Raw genomic sequence first — 21513 nt, 5'->3', positions numbered from 1 at the left:
ACTCATCAGCAATCAGAATTTACTCTTAATTCCTTGACCTCTGTTACTAATACATGTTAAGGAACATGAATGCATTTGCTCCCCAATGCAATAATAGAGCTTGCCTGTAATACCAAGAAAGGAAAAGTAACACAGAGGTTTTCTGAAATGTCAGGTGGAGATAAAAATCCAATGATTTTCACTGTAAGTGGGTACAAACCCATTTTAAAATGTTCTTTTATTTCAGCTGATATTTTTATTTTCTTAAAGTTACTCTGTATGTGCCTTCCCTTTGAACTGTCATATATTCCTCCCTGTAACGTTTATTACAGCTGGCGCATCTTGACTTTTCAAATCACCCAATGTGGTTAAATAGTTGTTTTACATAAAGACGTAGAAATTGGGCACTAGTGGTGCAAGTGACTGAGGCTCTTCAAAGTTTTTTTAACACCTTTGCAAAAAAAGTATATTCAAAAAGGCAAGGAATATGTAATTGCACTTTGACATTGTTTTCCAACAGCATTAGCTCACATCTGGCAGGAAGTATTGGCTTTAAAGGCTGCATGAAGGGTTTCCAGTTCCAAAAGAAGGATTTCAACTTGTTAGAAGAACCAGGAACCCTGGGAATTAGCTATGGATGCCCAGAGGATTCACTGGTAAGCATAATATCATTTGTGAGATAAAAACAAAATTTTGGCAGTGGATACGCCCATGAGATAGACTTTTAACTCCAAAAAAATAGAAAGGAAGTTTTCAACAAAGGAAATGACAACAAGCTCATTGACTGGTGTGTGTATGTACACGCGTGTGTGTAAGTTTGCTGGTATACTATCCAATTTTCACTATGAATTGCAGCACAAGGTATTTTGCTATTTTTATCATATGTGAGGTTGCAATGTGAAGGTTGAATTTGAAATAAGTTGTGTGCTGTATTCTGGAAGGAAATATTCCCTTGTAATTCAGTTTTTATTAAAGAGACAAGGAGAATTCTTCTCAAATGTGTCCTAATATAGATATATGGAATGAAAAAGACAGCAAGATCCCCTTCAGATGAGTTGTCAGACCCCTCAAGTCAATCCAATTCTACCTCTGTGACACACAAATCAACTGCACCAACTTCAACACTGAGGAAATTGCCATTTCTTTTCTGATCCTTTCCATCATTTATCAGTTGTTCATTACAGTGCAAAACTGGTAAATCTAAACAGTGTTTGTGGTCTGCATCCTATGGCCATATCTATTCAATATACCCATGAGAATCCATGAAGGGGAAAGAGCTCACCACTTGTAGAGTTCATCACTCAATCTCAGTCTCTGCAAAGGAGGAAGCCAGATGCAATTTGTTCTACTCCAGACCCAGTTTTCCTTCCGAGCCTCAGAGGGCTATAGACATTCAACCCCCCTCACCAGCATTCAGTCCAACAAGCAAATTCATACATCACATGCTGGGGAGGTGACTCAGTGCCACACAGTTCAAACAGGGCCTTGAGCCCCCTCTGCTTCTAGCCTGCATGTTCATTAACATCAGCAGACTCATCATGGGGCCAGAAATCCCAGGAAACTGAGAACAATTTGGCTTATGCTGTCTAAAATGACTACACTTTCTTAAGATTTTCATAGCCTGCAAGGGACAGCCTGTATAAATTAGGTTAAGACATGCAGAAAAAAAAAAAAAAAAAAAAAAAAAAAAAAAGAGGAGTTTTTATAGAACTGAATTGCCTGCATCTTTAAATGAAAGACATAGATTCATTCTTTCAATGATTTGAATGTTGTCTGCAGTTTACATGTAAATTTGTTTTATTTAATACACAGATGTCCCGCAAAGCATACTTCAATGGAGAGAGCTTCATTGCATCAAGCCAAAAAGTGTCCCTCTTAAGTGAATTTGAAGGAGGCTTTAATTTCCGCACATTGCAGCCCAATGGGCTGCTGTTCTACTATTCTGAAGGAGTGAGTATATTTTTCTTTACAGTTTGTTTTATTTTAGCTTTGGATTGTTTCTCAGGAGAATACTAAGGGCATAAAAGAATTTCTCGCTTCATCTTTTAATAAAAGAGAAAGCAGTCCACAATACAGAAGCATTCATTGATGGCCTCATTTTCACAGTTCATGTTTGATCTACAGATGAACCCAGCAATGCCTAGACATTATTTTGATGTTGTGAAGAGCATGTGATCATATGCCTAGAATTGAAGTCCTGAGGGTAGAAATACACAGTGGATCTCACTGTACTCAGCAGCACTGCAATCCCTATTTGGACCTGTAGATGCTACCAAAGTACAAACAATACTGAGGGCCTGACATTTTCCTCCCAGAGGCAATATCCAACAAGCAAAGGCAGAAAGTTTGTTTGGATTAGTGGGATGTTATTCTGAGCATTGCAGAGTTTACAGAAATTAGTTGGGAAATTGTCTGTATTCCCCAATGGTACTTAGACCTCCATGTGTGACCAGGAAAAGCAGCAATTGAGAATGACTCCTTGCAGTTATGGAAAGCCAAGCTGCTCCAAATGCCCCCTCAGAGGTGTGCCATGGGCAGAAATAGGGACTTGCACTCCAATGTTGAGTGAGACAAAGTGATTCTAGGATTCTGCAGTCTCAAACTTAAACCAGCAGCACCCATGAGCTCAAATGCCAGAACATTTGCAACCACCCCAAATGTCTGCTCTGCCATATTTGCAGAAGATCACGAGCAATGCAGCAGGGAAGGCTGTATGACACCTATAACCACTCCTGAACTTTTCCATTTTACAGTGTGGAGTATTGCCTTAAATTGAAATCAGTAACCATGTCAGCTATCCATGCTGCTTGCATAAATGAGACCCCACACACCACTTCTGGTTTTAACTCAGAATCGCTAATCCTATGAGATGCCAAGTGCCCTATTTAACAAATAGAGGTGCAGCAATTTAGCACTTGACGGAATTAGACAGCGTGATTCCTCTGAGTGCACAGTGCCCGTGCTTGCACTAATGGAACAGATAATATTCCTGCTACATGGCGCTGTGATCCCGTATGCCTGACCCAGATAGAGGATCGTATCTCTAAGATAATTTTGAGTGACTGAACAGCTCTGATCAGAGGGAATTAGGAAAAGAAAAAAAAATGTGTTGTTTTTATGACAGTGGTAGTCTTGCAGTACAGCTGGGGTACCATAGCTGGGGTACCAGAAGCACAAATGAAATGTAAGCATCATACATCTATGCTAGAGGTAAGGAGTTCATGTGACAGAAACATGAGACATAATCAGTAGCAGAATTCTCAGAATTCGATCTTAAAAAACAGCAAGAATATCACGTCTCCTGTTTTGCTTCTCAATTTATCTTCCTGGAAAACAAAACAAAACAAAACAAAACAAAAAAAACTCTTTGGTTGTAGAAAACAAATACAACAGGAAAATAAACAGAACTGTTAACTTTCCTGTGTTACACTTGCTTATGAAGATGATTTTGTCTGTATTTCAGTCAGACGTGTTATCCATCTCTATGGACAGAGGTGCTGTTGTTTTAAATGCAAGTGGAATCAAAATCCAATCACCAGACAGAAATTACAACGATGGAAAAACCCACTTCATCATTACTTCCGTCACACCAGAAAGGTAAAACTGTCCAGCAAGTTTTATTCCCTACCTTCAGAATAAAATATTTCTTGTAAAGAGCATATTAGCATTCAATATTTGCTCTCAAAGTGATTTTAGGAGTTTTTTTTTTTTTTTTTTTTTCCATTGATATGTTAAACTAATTAATTCAGTTTAAAAGAAAATAAATCAAAGCCAAAATCTCGGATTGAAATTTGGCCTGTGTTGCCTGAGCATGAGATGTTGGGAAATGTTATTAAAACTAAAAGAAAAGAATAGTGTTTCTAAAAGCTTAGTTCTTTTTTTTTTTTTTTTTTTTTTTTTTTTTTTTTTGTCCTTAGGTATGAAAGCAGTTTAATATAATTAAAAGGTAGCATGAAATTCTTTCTTCATTGGGATTGACTCTTCTGATTTGCTAATGTAATCCCAAATTGACCCTGAAGTAATTGAGGCATCTTCAGAAAAAGCATTCATTTGGGATATACAGAGTGGAACATGTTTAAAATATTTTTAATACTGACAAACATAAATGTAAGATTAAATATGGCAGTGGGAAATAAATCTATATCTGCTTCTCAGAAAACTTGAAAGCGTTGTTTTGTTGGTACGTATTTTACTGTTGTTTCCTGTGTTTAGAATTTTCTTAGAAGGTAAATACTTGAACAATCTTTCTTCAAGAACCTTGCCTGATACAACCAGGTCATTCTCAGTTTTCTAACTGAAATGGAGGTTTGTAAACATGGTTTGAAAAGCTCCAAGTACATAAAGGTGTCCTGGAAAAGTGCTGAAGGCTGTCACACTTCCCTGAAAGTTTTGAATTCCAAACTCACCAAACAAAATCCCTGTTTGATGCTTTAGCTATATTCAGTTTCTTATTAAAGCTGTAGAATCCTTCCTGCCATCTGCAGCAATTAATGTGCTTGTTGCGAAATTATATTAGGTAAAGGACATTGTATAAGCCCAAACATCCATATACTGTGGTGAAAGAGAAGGAAAAAGGGATAGGGACATGAAAAAGAAGGAATAGCATGAGCTTAGATCCTATATTACACAAACAGTAGCTCCATCCATTTATTAGCAATTCCTTGGTTTATTTATCTTCACTGAGTGGACTGTATTTTTTTGGACTTTATGATTAATCTCAGGATATTATGACATCTGTGGGCCTCTGGACTGTAAGATGCCAGTGGGCTAATTTTACTGCTACTTGTGGCACAGATGTGAGAAGGTCTCATGACTTTGGGCACTATCATTCAGTGATTTAACACATTGAACTGAATATTTTAGGTGCATGTAATATGCTGTCTAACCACCATCATGGACTTTTCCAAAACCAGCCTACAAAATGGATGCTTTGTCTTTGCAGATACGAGCTGAGTGTTGATGACAAGAAACAAAGCAAGAAGAATCCAGCAAAGGACAGAGCAGGGAAAAGCCCTGACAGCATTAAGAAGTTCTATTTTGGTGGCTCACCCCTCAAAACACAGCAAGCCAACTTCACTGGCTGCATAAGCAATGCATACTTCACTAGGTGCGTAGCATCCTCCTAAACTCATTACTAGGCAATCGTTGCCTGACAGCTCGGGTAATAGCTCAAGAGAGCTGATTGATTTTCACAATAAAAATCCCTCTCTCATTTTGTGAGGCTAGGCAGTATGTGTGAATAAGCTTCTCGCCTTATTTTCTATGGAATCTGTTGGTGCAGACCTGCTAGGTTGAGATATTTTTAAAGTGGGAAGAACTTGATGCAAATCAGCTTTCATGCTAATGGTGTTGGTGCAATGCAGAATTTGAATAGCTGTAATTTACACTTATATTATGTAGCTGCATCTCTGCCTTTGAAACAAAATGATACTAAGGCATCTCACAGACATTGCTGAAGTCAGGAGTTTGGTCAAGTGAAAATGGTCCAAATTTGTTGCTCTTAATCACTTTATGAAATATTCTTATACAGATTTTAAAGCAAAGTTGGTGTTGGAGATTCAGACTCTCTGTTTATGAGAGCATGGGTACAACAGACAAAGGTAGTATAGGCTGCCTATAATACTCAAACGTTTACTGATTAATCTGTAATTTTTAATCCACAATCCAAGAATGAAAAAGACCAACAAAATATCATTTATAATTCAAATGTAAATACTGTGATCTTTGTAAGAATTCCAACACTTGGAAAAATGTTGTTTTTGTCATCCCCTCTTTTAAACACAGATTGGATCAGGAGGTTGAAGTGGAAGATTTCCAACGGTACTCGGAGAAAGTTCAGACTTCTTTTTACGGATGCCCTGTTGAATCCCCTCCTGTTGCTCTTCTCCATAAGAAAGGAAAGAACTCATCAAAAGCCAAAGGAAACCGTAATAAAAAGGTTTGCTACAAACTGTGTCAGTTCCACTTTAGAATTTTCCACAGTTGATACATACTCCATCGTGACTGTAAATCCTCCAAGTTATGGATACCAAAAATGTAACACTTGGACATAGAAAAGGAAAGGATTCCATTCCTTTATACATTATATCACTACAAATGACTGCCCTGACCCAGCGTATCTGGCCTACACTTGCATCACTCCTTCTTGGTAGAACTGTAAAACAGAATTTCTGTCATCTTTTATGAAGTCCTGCAGAAAAAGCCCATCTTGATTGCTAGCTTCTGTTTTCAGGTGCTTCCACGTGGCTCTCTCTCCTGGGTGCAGCTAACATACACCAACATAAATGGAAAAAAAAAACTCTTCCAGCATGCAGAACTTTTGGTCCAAGTGTGTTTTTTTATGTCTGTGCTATAGCTTATATCATCAAAAACAGAGAGGAAGAGTTGAACAGGAAAAGTGCAAAAGTATTGGATTATAATTATATACAAGTATTCTGATTATCCCTTCTCCTTCCCTACATGGGCATCTGTAGTATATAGGAAAATATAGTATATAGTATATAGGAAAATCTGACTTGGAACTATTCCTAGTACTTTTGTAAGTAAAAAGCATATTGTTGACTTGTATATAAATAATACTCATTTATTTATTTGTTTGTTTGTTATATGTCCAATCTTAGTTAAATATCTGATTAATGGTTCTCTTTCTGTGAAGGTGGGGAGAGATAAAGACAAGATCTCACAACCTTCAACTGGCCTCAAAAAAATGTATCAAGAAGTGAATATGCAAAAAGACCCTCAGTGCCAATTGCCAATGAACCCCAAAGCAACTGAAAATGCTTATCAGTTTGGAGGAACAGCAAACAGCCGGCAAGAATTTGATCACATACCAAAGGATTTAAGTGAAAGGTAAAAGGACTTCAGAAATAAACATAATACATACTGGGAAGGCAAAAGATGTATATGAAAGAAAAAAAAAAAAAAAAAAAAAAAAAAGACATATTTCTGTTGGCCTTTTTTGTTATATCTTAGGCAAATTTTTCAATAGAGTACATTGTTAGGATACATTAATAGGCATTTCAGCTGAGAAAAAGTAATAAATACATTATTACATTCCTTTTTTGGGGCCTTCATCTGTATTGTATATTTAAAAATAAATGTGTCTCCTTGCCTATTTGTATGAGGACTTTGAGAATGTAATCTCTAAACAAGCATTGTATCATCAGTCTCTTCATGCCAGAAGTAATGTCATTAGAGCAGAGCTGGAAAACATGATAGTTCACCAAGAAATTAAATATAGTTATGTGTTGAGTGGACATTGGCAGCTGTTTAATGTTTAGGAGTCTGTGGAGTGCAGTAGGACATAAAGCTATGAAAACCATGTCCAATTCAAGCCATTACGGAAATACAAGTAATTAATATCAAGTCGAGATATTGTGGACATTTATTTCTCAGGCTCCCAAAGAATACACCATATGGTGTGTTATGACCAGCAAAGGATTTTGGTTTAATACTTTCCATGAAAGACTATAAATTCAACAACACAGCACTTCCTGGAAGCATACCAGACCACTAACGCAGAAAAGAAGAGTGCTATTGCCTGACTTAAGTAACAAAAGCATTAGGTTTGTTTTAATTCAACAGTGTTTTGCTTAGGTAGTCCTGATGGTGCCCATATGAGATGGAAGAACAAAATCCCAAACTCTAACGTGTCCTTTCATCTTTACAAGACATATTTGTTTTACAACTGTTATTACAGAATTCTCATTGTTATGCACATTAAAAAAAAAAAAAAAAAAAAAAAAAAAGACTTGTGATGTTTTAAAACAACTGATACTGGCAAGGGCCTAAGTGTGTGTGGAATGTACACACACATGCAATGGCAAATATAACAAGCCCTTCTGAAAATATCAGGAATGGGAGCTAAGCTAGTCACCTGTTATGAGAAGCAGGACTAATCAGTTCTGTCTCTATGCTACACTAATGCAGCTTTGCCTTTTTTAGACCCAAAGTAATAATACCAATCACTCAAGAAATCTTCACTGCTTACCATGTTGAACAGAGCAGGTATAACTTTCCATGCTGTAGTGGACTTAATGAGGACCTATTGGGATGCAGAAGCTTAGCAGCAAGTCTGGAATAACAGAAAAGATTTGTGAACAGTGCCATCACAAGAAAATTTATCTCTGTTCAACAGGAATGGAAATATATAGACTATCATTTATTCATGGTCTATTCTGATTTTATTCACTTGAGAGATTTTGATTTTTGAAAACAAGTTTGGAAGGCGGCTTATTCTCCAACTTTGAGTTCTACTCCAAAACTAATGGGAAGTTTCTCAGAAACACCACTTCCATAAAGGAGATATATATTCCTTAGGATGAGAAAAAAATCTCAGGCTTCCTCTGCTGAAGTTTGATTTCAGTTACTTATATCTGTTTTAATACTGATACTGTTTTTGTTTGCCAGAGCTCAGTTCTCTATCAGTCTGAAAACTCTCTCATCTCATGGAATGATTTTCTACGTCTCAGACCAAAAAGAGACCAATTTCATGGCCCTTTTTGTTGCCCATGGCCGACTCATTTTTATGTTTAATGCTGGTCATCAGAAGATAAGGATTAAGAGCCAAGAGAAATACAACGATGGCCTTTGGCACAATGTAAGTAAAAAATATATATATATGTTATAATGCTACAATAAAAACACTGATGATCTGACAGATCAGTGAATTTCCATTCATGTTTTCACTACCACACCTATATGTTGAGAAGTTTCTGCCAAAACTTTCATGCAGCATTTTAATAAGTCGTTAACTATGGACAGGGAAGTGAATCAGTTATAAAAATCCAGCAACTCCCAACACTGAATAGAAATGACAGAAGCAAGTAGAGTAGTGAAACAAGCAAACAAATGAACAAAAAAGTTAGCTAGGAAAGGAAGGATTGATTGTTCAACAAATTTCTTGGAAGTGCCTAAGCAAGGAGTATAGCTCTCTTGGGCTCCCTCTGTAGTCCGTGAAAAGAAATAGCAGTATAAGGGCAAGGTGAATTTCCATCTGTACATACCCATTTCTCAGAAGTCTACAGTTACTAAGCTCCTAAATTTGGCACTTAAGTGTTTAAAACAGGTTGCATGAATCCAAGCCATAAAACTGGAGAAGTCCATGAAAATACTGTGATAGCACTGTAGCAACCAATCATATATGCAAATATAAGATGAGCAGATCTCAGTAGACCTTGTGACACCTGGGATATTTCTGCCTTGTATCCTAAAACGGTAAGAATGCAGTTCTACTATTTACATAAATGTGGAGAGAGTTGTCCAGCAAAAAGTATTGGCAGTCAGTAAAATAGGCTTGTAGATGATGACTCGCAAGCTTTTCTTCTCAAACTTTTTACCTTCCACTGAAGAGAAGCGTTCCCTCAACTGATGAAAGTAATCTTCCAAATACTTTTTCTCTGTTTCTAGGTAATATTTATTAGAGGAAAAAATATTGGCCGCTTGATCATTGATGGTCTCCGAGTACTGGAAGAACCTTTCAGTGGTAACACTAATACCTGGCAAGTGACTGAACCACTGTATATTGGGGGTGTGGCTCCAGGAAAAGCTGTGAAGAACATCCAGGTAAATCTGATACCCATTACATCATCTCATACCTCTGTGTACAGCTAATGCAAAAGTTGCCTGTAGGGATTAGTTCAAAGAAAAGCATGTTATGATCCCAATTCTCAGCATGCTGAGGAGCACACAGCTCAGTTTGAGTGGATAGCAAAGCTCCCGCAGGGCTGAGCTGGTGGAAATGGGGCTAGATATCAGTAAATTTGCAGCAGTAGCTGGAAAGCCAGTGGTCCCTGAGGAAGAAAGAAATCTTAGCAACATCCAAGTTTAGGTGAGTCAGCTGAAGTTAGATGAGATCAATTTCACCCTAAGGTCTGAGATACATGAGTTTCAGAGAGGCTTAGTGTTGGCTCAGTATCTCTGTTTTGAGACAGTACCAAGGAATCAGGAATCTGCTCTACATCCATGATATTGATGTATATAGAAAGGAGTGTTAAAGCAAATTCAAACACAACCAAGACCCCTTCGAGGTAATCTTTGGTGATACGTGCCTAACAAGATAGCTACACTACTTAGGAAAAGTAGGCCTCTGCCTTGCCTCGGGGTTGTGTGGTATGTATAAAACTGTCTTGCTCTAGTTGCACTTTGGTTCTACTAATCATGCTTTTTCCCCCACATTCAGATTAACTCAGTCTACAGTTTTAGTGGCTGTCTCAGCAATTTGCAGCTCAATGGAAGATCAATTACATCGGCTTCGCAGACCTTTAGTGTAACGCCTTGCTTTGAAGGCCCATCAGAAGTGGGAACATACTTTTCATCAGAAGGAGGATATGTTGTCCTTGGTAATACACTTCCAAAATGTATTTAATAAGACTGCCATTTTCACTGTACTTCAAAATGGTATATTTCACTAAAGGATGTGGTAATTTCCAAGGCTGGGAGCTGTAAGGATTATTAGATACAGACCATTATTGTGGTAAGCAGCTGATGTTGAAAGATAAGAATGTCTCCATGAAACTTAACAAGTTGCTAGATAAGTATATCTATATGTGTATGTACACATATTTAAAATAATTAGAATAATTGCAGCAGAGAACAGTTTATAATACAGTAAAAATTATAGACATACAAGACAATCCAGCTAAAACCAAGTACACTAGCAAGAGGTCATCTCTTAGTTTGTAATTAATAAAATAATATGTCATTCAAAAATCCTGAGGAAAAGCCTTCTGTACATCCTGACAATGAACAGCATGATAGACACATCTTTTCTGTCATGGAGGCCTGCTGTGTTCCAGGAATTGTTTTAAGAGGACGTTCTTTTGGTCACATAGGCTCAGATCTGAACAGGGAAGGAAACTGCACAACCCTATTTATATTTGGCAATGCCCAGAAGAGCCACACAGTGTTTCTAATTTGCTCCCTGGCCTGCCAGCAGATTGAAAAAGGGACTTTCTGCTATTGAATCATCAAAGCTCAAGTGAACTCCCACTCACTGCATAAAGACTGCTGAAAGTCTAGCAAATTGCACAATAAGAAACTGCCAAAAAATCTAAATGGAACCTATTTTCTGATGTTGCTATTTTTTTTAACTGAATACCTATTTTTTTGAATGAGAAACATACAGAAACCTTTATTATTACTTCAAGCAAATGTAATCAAAACAAAAGTTGAAGTGGGTCATTGATGGAACACCATGACATCTCTTCAATTATGTGTACTGGCACATGTTCTAATACTTTTGTGGACAAGGCAAATAGGTTCCACCCTGGGACTTTGAATTTCCATGTTGACTTTGAGTAGATGTCCGGTTTCACCATTAACTCAGTACTTAATGTTATTCTTCTTCCCTCACAGATGAATCCTTCAGTCTAGGCCTGAAATTTGAGGTTGTTTTTGAAATACGTCCCCGAAGCAGCTCAGGAATTCTACTGCATGGCCACAGCGTGAATGGGGAGTACTTGAATATGCACATGAGAAATGGACAGGTATAACTAAGATCACATTTCTTCCACTGCTCTGACGGTTTCTTCTGCTATGCGTTTGGGGTCTGTTATATGAAGCTTTTGTCTTACAAATTTGCCATTACTCAATTCTTATTCCTCTGCTAGATATGTTAACTGCTTAGATTAGGCAACCCAGATACTTCTTTTAACATACAAAAACATAACACCAAAGACAAAATCGGATTACTTTACTGATATCAACAATTAATATTTAATGAGCAGAGCACTGGTGCTTTGGTACTGTTCTTTCATCCATTCATTAAAAATGTATAACAAGTAAGGTGATTTGATTTCACTTGATTGATTTTTATTTCTTGTATGCTAAGAGTCTGAGTTGTGCTCACTCTCTTCTTGCTTTAATAGTTGTGTATGATGGGGAGTGTGGAGGAAAAGGCAAAGTTCTGATTGTCTGTCTACCCAGCCTCTAGACCCCTGGATTTTTCTAAGGCTGTTAATTGAAAGAGAGAAGTTTGAAATGAATTTATCAGATAGTTGTTGCTGTTGCTTTTTTTTTTATGTTCATCACTAGACTCTGGATCCCTCCATACTAGGCATTCTAAACATGCAGCAATAAGCTGCAGTCTAAATAGACAAAACAAGCAAAGGCTTAGAATATAAATAAATAAATAAATAAATATGTATATGTATATGTATATATTTTTTCCCTTTTTGTAAAAAAGAATCTCAGAGACTAGGCAGTGTGAATATTCTGTGGCCACTGCAATGCACTACCCAATACCAAACTGTCAGGCAAACAGAAGGATATTTAAGTGAGGCTGGCTGAATCTCAGGTAGAAATGCAACACCTGAGGAAACATGTTGCCACTTCTCTTACAAGAACAGAACTTTACAATGGAGAACCAGAGCGGACAGTTCAACATGGTCATTCAACCTATCCTAACGCAGGTGTCTAGCATAGGTGGGATGAGCTATCTTTCAGAGAATCTGTTTTTCTATAGAGAAGACAATAGGTGCTTCAGTAAGGCACCAAACTTTTGGCAGCCCATTCTTACAGATGTAGCTACTCATTGGTAAATTAACAAAGAAATTAACATAGCACATTTCATTGCTATGTATCGTGCCACTCTTAAAGGTTGCACCTCTGTACAAGTGCACCAGCCTAGTACTTCTGTAAAGATCTGAAGGAATACTGGCATGTCCAGAAGGTTGTCCATTTTTCTAGCTGTATCAGTTGGTCTTACAAAAGCTATCACCTCACTTTTTACTTCAGACCTCACTTCCTGCATAATGCATATGCAAAACCAAAATCCATTATGGAAAAGCAGTTCTTCCCTGCCTGTCACTGCAACAGGTATGCTAGTTACCCTCTTAGTAAGCATCTGTGTTTTTACCATCATCTATCTGCTCTCCTTGAATTCATTACCAAAGACCTATTTTGTGAAAACATTTCTGCTGGAGAAACAAGAATGATCAGTATGTTTAGTCCATTTTTCAAATGCCTGTATCTCTCCCTGTCAGTATAGCTTGTCTAAGTGATTTATTAAGGAGTCGCTTTCTCTAAAAAATCTTCATTTGCTTTAATCACTCCTATGTATTTTGTCCAAGGGTGGATGAAAGAGAAGATGAGGGTCATTGCATTTCTGTTTGCTGGTGCCCTTGTGAAGGAAAATAAAAACAAAGAAGAAAAAAAAGTTTAAAATTTTTCTTGGTTACAACTGCACTGAAACAGAGATCCTCAAAAATTAAATATACATTGGTTCCTTACAACATTTTTAGCCAACAATCTGTCAGTATTGTCAGGGACAACTTAGACATTTGCCAAGCCTGAGACACTTGTGTTTGGAGTTCTCTGGCAATCACCACTGGCAATCTTGTGCCCTGCAGCAGGGACATGGCACTGCCCTGCCACTGCTGTGGTGTTAGCATGCAGGAAGATATTCATCCACGTGATTAATGCAGAGGTGAAAAATTCAGAATTAGGTTCAGTTTCTAGCTCTGCCAAAGGCTTCCTGGTAAGCATGAAGAAATAGCTTAGAGGTTGTTCTTAGATATTTCTATCTATTCCTTTCTCACATATTGACTGCTTGTTTATACTTAGTTTTTTCATGAATGTTTTCCTTATTAAGTGGCTATAAAGATGCCAAAACATCATCTGATGCCTCTGAACACTAATTTAACACCCAGAAAATTATAGAGTAGAAGTACTAGAAAATTTGAGTGAAATTAGTTGTTAGTTTTGAATCTTTTTTTTTTTTTTTGAACTCTTCTCTGAGTTCAAATAAGAAATGTTTCAGAACTGTTAAATCCTAAAACTAAAAATCAAAATCTGTGAATTAGATGTGCTATTCTAAGAAATTTCATGAACTGTTATTCTATTACTGGTTTTGAGTGGGGAATACCGCATGATTACAACAGAGGGTAAAAAAAAAGAAAAAAGAAAAAGAGAGAGAGAGAGAAGACAGAAGAGGTTTTACAGTGACTGTTACATTGTTTTCCCCCAGGTTACTGTGAAACTGAATAATGGAATCAGGGATTTTTCAACTTCAGTGACGCTGAAACAGAGTCTCTGTGATGGCAGGTGGCACCGAATTGCAGGTCAGTAAAACTTGATCATCACCTTCAGAAATGTAACAAAGCCCAATTCTCCCTCCCCAGCTATCCATCTCCGTGGACCAGTGCACTGGAAATGGAGTCATATTTTCACTTCTTCTCTTTCACCTGTCAAGATGCAAGTTCATGTGAAAGTGGCAGTCCTTTTCCTTGATCAGACATAGGAACTGTAGAGCTTCATGGGAGGACAAGCACAAAGTTCCCGCTGAATACCAAAAAGATGGATGCTTATTGTTCAGGAAACACAAAGCAGCCTAGCTGAAACACTGGCAACCTTTTCCAAGTTCTATACCAGATGATATTCTTCTTTTGCCAAATTTTCCAATTAGAGGTTAAATATACTGATATTTAATCCAATACTGAGCACAGGTCAAATTGGGGACCTGGGGACCCCAACCTAACACAGAAAGAGGTCTACAGTCAATTTTTTTTTTCCCTGTGACAGACAGCCATCCTTCATTCCCAGGTTTGAAAGTCAAAAAGTACATCTAAACCTCAGGTACTCTGGACTCCCCTACCTTCCTGTCTGGGATGGTCATTTGGGATGCCTCCCATTGTCACATCCAGAAGAGATCTGAGTGTGTGCTCTTTCGCCATGCATTCTGGTTTCCTTCTGAAGGAAGCCAAGGCACAGAAGCAAGAAAGAATCCTCAGAGCATGCCAGTAGGTCCCCTATTGGGAACGGCTACCAGTTTTACTCAGCAGCCCACCATTGCGTGCTCATACCTTGCAGCCTAGACACAGCCACCAGCAGTCAAGACTCTCACTCAGAAGCACCCTTTTCCTGTGCTCTATCTTGCATTGGCCCTGCTCTGTACCAGAATCTGCTCAGGCGCTGGTGCTGGCACTGATAATGGTTCACACCTAGTCTAGTAAATACTAAATCAAACCACTTAGCTCAAACAGATACTCCTTTCTTTCATAAAATCTTCAAATGCTGTTTTTTTACCATCTTTTTCATCTCTGTTCCTTCTCCTTTCAGTTATTAGAGATGCCAATGTGGTGCAGCTGGATGTAGATTCTGAAGTCAACCATGTAGTAGGGCCACTAAACCCAAAGGCAATTGACCACAGGGAGCCAGTGTTTATTGGAGGTGTACCAGGTAAGTATTTGGCAGTTTTGTTCTCAAATTTCAACACGGTTTCCACAGGAAGCATAAAAGCTGAAGAGGGACTCTGTCAGGGAGTATAGTGATAGGACAAGGGGTAATGGTTTTAAACTAAAAGACGGTCAGTTTAGATTAAACGTTGGGAAGAAATTCTTTACTCAGAGGATGGTTAGGCACTGGCACAGGTTGCCCAGAGAAGCTGAGAATGCCCCATCCCTGGAGGTATTCAAGGACAGGTTGTGTGGCCCTGGGCAACCTGGTCTAGCACGAAGTTCCCTGCCCATGGCAGAGGGTTGGAATTAGGTGGTCTTTAAGGTCCCTTCCAACCCAAAGCATACTATGACTCTATGATTCTATGATTCTATGATTCTAAGCTTAGTTTTAATTAAAAAAAAAAAAAAAAAAAAAAAAAAAAAAAAAAAAAAAAAAGAATAACCTGGCAAAATTCAAAGGCTCAAGAGCTGATCAGAAATGTTCTGCCTCACATTCTGGAAGAAAAATGTCCTGCTTCATTGAAATCATTGAAATTAAAATGTTCATAGTTGCTAGAGAGTTGGGTATGGGCTCAGTTCTCTAGTCTGCTAGCTAGAAAAAATCACTGTTTTCCACTTTCCTTTCCAGTAAGGACTTACTGCTTCAAATAAGTTATTTATTTAGTTAGTTGTTTATTCATTTACGGGATTGGAAACTCACTGTAAATGGAATCACAAGGATTTGTTGCTGGTAGGCTGCTTTCCTCTTCTGCAAGGAATGGCGTCTTTGAACACAATACCAAACATGAGGATCCTTTTTTTGACTTGTGATTCCTATTGCACAGATGTCTGCTAATGTGAATTTGTGACTCACAGACCATCTGTGTAGCGTGGGCCAAGATTACTACATTTACTTCCCTTATTCAACAGACAGAGCTACTCTGTTGGGGTTCATATGCAAACTGTAATCAACACTACGTGATTCAATTTTTAAGTCATCTCCTGTACATTTCTCATTGAAAGCTTGCAGCATTATTTCTGTGTGCCTTGCATGTCAATCATGAGCAGCTCTAACTATACAATTTATTATATTGCTTATCTTGGATTAGTGGCTTGAGTGCATGATGTTCTCATCCAACCAACACTACCAGGAGAAAAAATGAGCCCAAAGGGAATCATAAAATCTATGCGCACATGCCTGTTCACTCTTTAAATCCAAATTGGAGTTTTATTAGGATAGAATTCTTCCCAGAGAGGTAATATAAAGTGGTAATTGCAAATGCTGTTCTGCGTCATAACAGAGCTTTCTATTTCTACATTAATTATAGAATACTAAAGCAATGCCATCCATTGGCTCTCTATATATTATTATCACCCTGGCACAAAAGAATCTTATAATGAACTTCACAACAACAAACAAAATACAACACTATTGCCAGGTAAATACAGGAAACTAAATGCAACCTAACAAATCACAGACAACAATTCATGTAATGTTAATAGAAAATGCAATCATGCAGCCTGGAATTCATCTACTCTGTTACTTAAAATGCAGTTACCCAAAAATGCAAGATTGAACCTCTATTGACTATGTACTATTAAGAGTTTTACCTACATGTAGATAACTCCCCATATTTACTCTAGTGGCCTCTGGACTAGACATTAGTGGACTGGTCCAGACATTAAATGACCCTTGGCAAAGATGCAGTTAGTAGCAAACAAAAAGGAAAGAATTCATGGAAGATTCTTGTCACACACATAGACTAGATTGCAGACACCAACCTTCCTTTCATCCATGCAAGCTATTCAGTGGAACAAAAATATTTTTAGTGTATTCTGACTCTTCCAAAAGCTGGTTACTCCAGTAGCTAAACTTTTCTATAAAGCTAAACCTTTCTATAGAATTCAGGCTTTGGTTTTCTGTGTGACCTCGTCACAAGTAGGATCTATTACAGCATGGGCTTTAGAATTGAACACTGAACTGCAATTGAGAAGACTCGGTTTCCAGTACAGATTATGCCACCAAACTGATTATTTTGGTCTTTCTAAACTCTAACTTCTTTTTCCTTAAAATCTGTTTCTTCCAGAGTCTCTGCTAACATCCAGCCTGACGACACGCAACTCCTTCATTGGCTGTATTCGTAATTTCATGATTGATGAAAAACCAGTGAGTTTTAGTAAAGCAGCTTTGGTTAGCGGTGCTGTAAGCATCAATTCATGTCCAGCAGCCTGATAGTGCACTGCATCAATCCTGTAAGTTTCTGTGGTCCTGTAAAGACCACAAGAAGGAAAAATAGAACAAAAGTGTTCTACCCATCACCAATGTTGAGAAGAAAAAAGAAAAAAGAAAATATCAAGGATCCATCTACAGAAAGGATTATGTTTAAGGGTCACTTCTAATGTTTATGTGCAAACAAAAATCACTGAAGAATAAAGAGCTATGGCTTCTGCAGTTCTCTTATTATACCACAAGAGTGAGCTTTACCATTTCTTTTAGTGTGTGTGGCCAATCTGTCACATGAAAATGTGGAATCATAAAAGAAATTTAAAATATATTAAATATGTTACTTCCAAGATAGATCCTGTACGTGATTTCGTATTTTAGGTCACCATTTGTGTCCCAGGAAAAGATCTGCTACTGTACATTAAAAAATAAAGCTCACACTGCAAATAACCATGGTCAAAGATTTAAAACAACAAAAAAAAAAAAATCAACTCATTTATATATTCCTCAATTAAACTGAGAGGCAGAAAGCATACCATGTCAGTCTTAACCAGTATCTTCCCCAGTCTCAGTAGGCAAAGGTTTAACAGACAGAAGTGGTCTTGGCTCATTCTAGATGAAAAACTGCAAGCTCTGGACAGACTGGCACAGGGACTCCCTGGCAGATAGGATGCCATCATTGCCTCTCCACTCATCTACACAGCCCAGTGTTGTGGCTCAATAGCCACAAGAGAATGGACAAGAGAAGAGAGCATGGCTCCAGGAGGAGAGAGGAAAGCATGCCTTTCCTTCCACCAACCTTGTCAGCTCTGCTTATGGCTTCAGCCCCATACCTGCTCTGCCTTCTGGACACACCTCCCATTCTTGTCGCTGCAACTCTAAGCCCCCAGGACTAATGGCCCCTTATTTCTGGGAGTGGTGCCCAGCCCTCTCCTTTCATCACTCCACAGCCCACTGTTTAGAAGTTTAGAAGCAAGCAGCGTGAGTATCCCTTATTACCAAGCACATCAGGGGGTCCCCAAACCCAGCTGCCTTCAAATGTTGTATTTTTCTCAGATATCAAAAGTAATATGCGTGCTCAACTCTTTCCTTTTTCCAGCCACTACTAAGACTGTGAGTAGAAAACTTTTAGGCCTTCTGGACTGGGATTTTTTTATTATTGATGCCAGGGTGATATCCTCAGGTCAGTGAGCTGGACTCCCAGTGGGTTCTGGAGACTGCATGGTGTCAGGGCTGTGTAGCTGGGACAAAGACTAAAAAGGGGAGCAGAAGTCTCTCTTGGTTCTGATGCAGCGATTTGTTAGATTGGCCTAATCTTTTGATGCCACAACTTCAGCTAAGCTTCCTCTGGCCCTGGGCTCCTGAACCCCATTGCTGGAGAGAAAAGAACAGCAGATTCACAGCTTAGATAGGTTCGTTACAAGGATTACCAAAATTCCTTTCAAGGCTGTCTGCAGCTGCTAAGCAGAGATAGCTGAGAATAGCATATGCTTGTGCCCTGTAAGAGCATCACAGTTTAGCGAATGCTGGTATTAAGTGGAGCATTATATGTTAACTGGTACACATATACTCACAATATTTTTCCATCTTACATTTACTTCAGACTAAAGCACATTTTCTCATATCCACATCCAAGCTCTGTCTGGTAAAAACAGTATTTTTCTTAGACATATTTGCTGCAATAAGAGTTGGGTTTGTTCAGTGGTTTTATATATAGAAATGACTTTTCTGATTAATCAGTCCTTTGCATACTATATATATATATGCAAAACAACAAAAAAAAATACAGTAAAATAGTACGTGAATAAAATGCACATTAAAATTTATAAATTGCTACCATTCCGTTTACTTCTCTTTAATACACCCCCAGCTAATCAAACACAGCAACAGTGGAGGACATCTTCCTCAAGTGTCCTGTCTAGGCCTCAGAGATGCAGGTTTTCCCCCTGCAGAATAGAGTTTCCAAAAAATAAAAAATAAAATTAAAAAAAAAAAAAAGCCTACAAACTGGACAATTCTTGTAGTCAGAGGAGAATAGAGAATAACTTGAGTTCCTCTGTTCCCAACACTCTCATGAACCTTGAAATTACCATTCCACATGCACCCAAAAACTCTGTCTGATGCATTACATCACACATACCTGCAATCATTTCAAAGCTCATTTCAAATCATTTCAAAGTGTTTAGGAAAAGGTAACTGCCTAAGCAGAAATCTTAACAGAATTAAATTCACCTTTCTGTCTTAAAACTCATAGCTATAGGGCAGAAAACACTTCATTTACAAAGATCTGGGGAAAAAACTCCATGTTCTCAGGTACAGTGTTAGATTGTTCATTTGCATTTTCAATATGAATATAAGTAACTCAATTCTGCATGAAGACAAAACACACACACACACACACAATAAATAAATAAATAAATAAATAAATAAATAAATAAATAAAAGACCTTAAGGAGCTTATACATTTCCTCTGACACCTTCAAGATTTTAATGTGTTGTTACATCATGGAGTATTCTGAAATTTGACATTTCGATGGCTATATAAGAAAGAATCCAACTTCAAGCTGAAACACTCAAAAAAATGCTTCAAAGTAGACTATTTAATTAGGATCTCTGCCCTCTCTCTTTTATTTCTGAAGATCTGTAGAGATCTCCCACAGTTCCTATCAACCTTCTTTCTCCTCAGGGATCAAGAGTATGGACAATAGCCTGAAAAGGAAAATGAAAGATGAAAGGTTAGAGATTTGACAATAATTCTCCAACAGCCAACAATTCCAAGTAAAACAACTTAGTATGTGAGCTAAGCAATGATAAAAATCCAGGAATAACATTGGTTCAAATTCCAGTGTATTCTCCCTCCAGCAACATGTGACCTAAATAGTCAAATTAAAAAGTTGCTGAAAGCATAGCACATACGTTCATGATGCACATTTGGCTCTTCTTCGGATTGGGATTTAAGGGTTAGGTTATTCACAGATTCACAGTGGGCCATGTCAACTCATTTCCTCTCAATAACATTGTAAGTTACTCCTACAATTCAACTCATGTTCCAAAGCTCTGCATGCTATTGTTGTACAACATCAACAATAAAAATTACTGAGAAAATAAGGGTAAGAAACATGCAGTAGCATAAGACTGGTGATTAAATAATTCATATAGGCAAGAAGTCTCTGACGGAACTAGATTCATCTGTTTATACTATGGTAACCAGGAGCTTGAACTGCAATGAAACAGGTCAGTGCGTGACTATTTCTTTTGCACAGTTGAACTGCCTTCATTAAGCCTCCAAGCGCATGCATCAAGCCAAACTGGTAATTATGTACCCACTTTCTGCCCTTCAGACCTCTTTTGGAAGCTAAAAAGTATTCCCATATGAACATGAAACTTAATGCAACCAGGATTCAGAATGTTTCCTACCTCAGGGAGAACAATCATTTGCCATCACAGACCTCTTAATAGTACATTGGAAGACAACGCCTGGGGTTTCTTGCTGCAGCCTGATGTGCAATGGAGCAAATCCCACTAAGATGAATTGTGATGGGACATAGACCACAAAAACTACAGCTAAATGAAACAAAAAGTAGAAAGTGTAACTAACTGGAAAACAAAACAAAACAAAACAAAACAAAACAAAACAAAAAAAAAAAAAAGCAAGCCAGAGACAGTAACAGAAGAGACTTCTGTAGACTTTAAATTAAGCTTTAAAATGTTTACAAGCACTGTGGCACTGTTTTTAGCCAAAGTTAGGCCAAAAAGACACATGAAGGGAAGACTTTAAGGACATGATCATACTCAAAATTATAGAAATAGCCTCACATCCAGCAGCTAGAAAAGACCACAGTTTTGGACCAGTCTTGGTAATCACAGGGAACAAAAGCTACAGATTACACTTAGTCTGTTCAGAGAGATGTGAAATTACTGTCTGCTTTCCTGATTAATATTCATGTAGTTTTACACTAGTGGTTGTTTATAAAAGAAGAGTTTGAGGCAGCATTATTCTATTCAGGCAGTATTACTCTATTCATACTGAGGTTTCCATCCATCTGTAACAATGAACCCACTGGTCCTTTGCAACTTCAAATGTGAGGCCTGTGTAAGCTTAAACTACTCTGTACTTTTCCTTAAGAACTTAAAACACTACAAATTTCCAGTAGA

At 37.9% G+C, this 21513-nt stretch overlaps 1 protein-coding gene across 1 annotated transcript in view; it reads left to right on the top strand.

Annotated features, from left to right (window-relative positions):
* LAMA4 (laminin subunit alpha 4) overlaps positions 1–17612 on the top strand; it is a gene marked incomplete at its 5' end in the record, with an annotated part of 95883 nt that extends 78271 nt beyond the window's left edge. The window contains 13 exons of the mRNA XM_084285203.1: positions 500–635; positions 1792–1929; positions 3443–3576; positions 4922–5086; positions 5764–5917; positions 6635–6828; positions 8389–8578; positions 9388–9543; positions 10160–10319; positions 11335–11465; positions 13946–14039; positions 15037–15156; positions 17222–17612. Coding sequence (XP_084141329.1) covers positions 500–635; positions 1792–1929; positions 3443–3576; positions 4922–5086; positions 5764–5917; positions 6635–6828; positions 8389–8578; positions 9388–9543; positions 10160–10319; positions 11335–11465; positions 13946–14039; positions 15037–15156; positions 17222–17367 — 1918 coding nt within the window. The 3' untranslated portion in view covers positions 17368–17612. The remainder of the gene's footprint in view (positions 1–499; positions 636–1791; positions 1930–3442; positions 3577–4921; positions 5087–5763; positions 5918–6634; positions 6829–8388; positions 8579–9387; positions 9544–10159; positions 10320–11334; positions 11466–13945; positions 14040–15036; positions 15157–17221) is intronic.
* Between the last annotated feature and the right edge of the window lie 3901 nt (positions 17613–21513).

The sequence above is a fragment of the Netta rufina genome (genome assembly GCF_964035555.1).
Source record: "Netta rufina genome assembly, chromosome: 3".
Lineage (NCBI taxonomy): Eukaryota > Metazoa > Chordata > Aves > Anseriformes > Anatidae > Netta > Netta rufina.
This window is presented reverse-complemented; position numbering and strand designations above follow the sequence as displayed.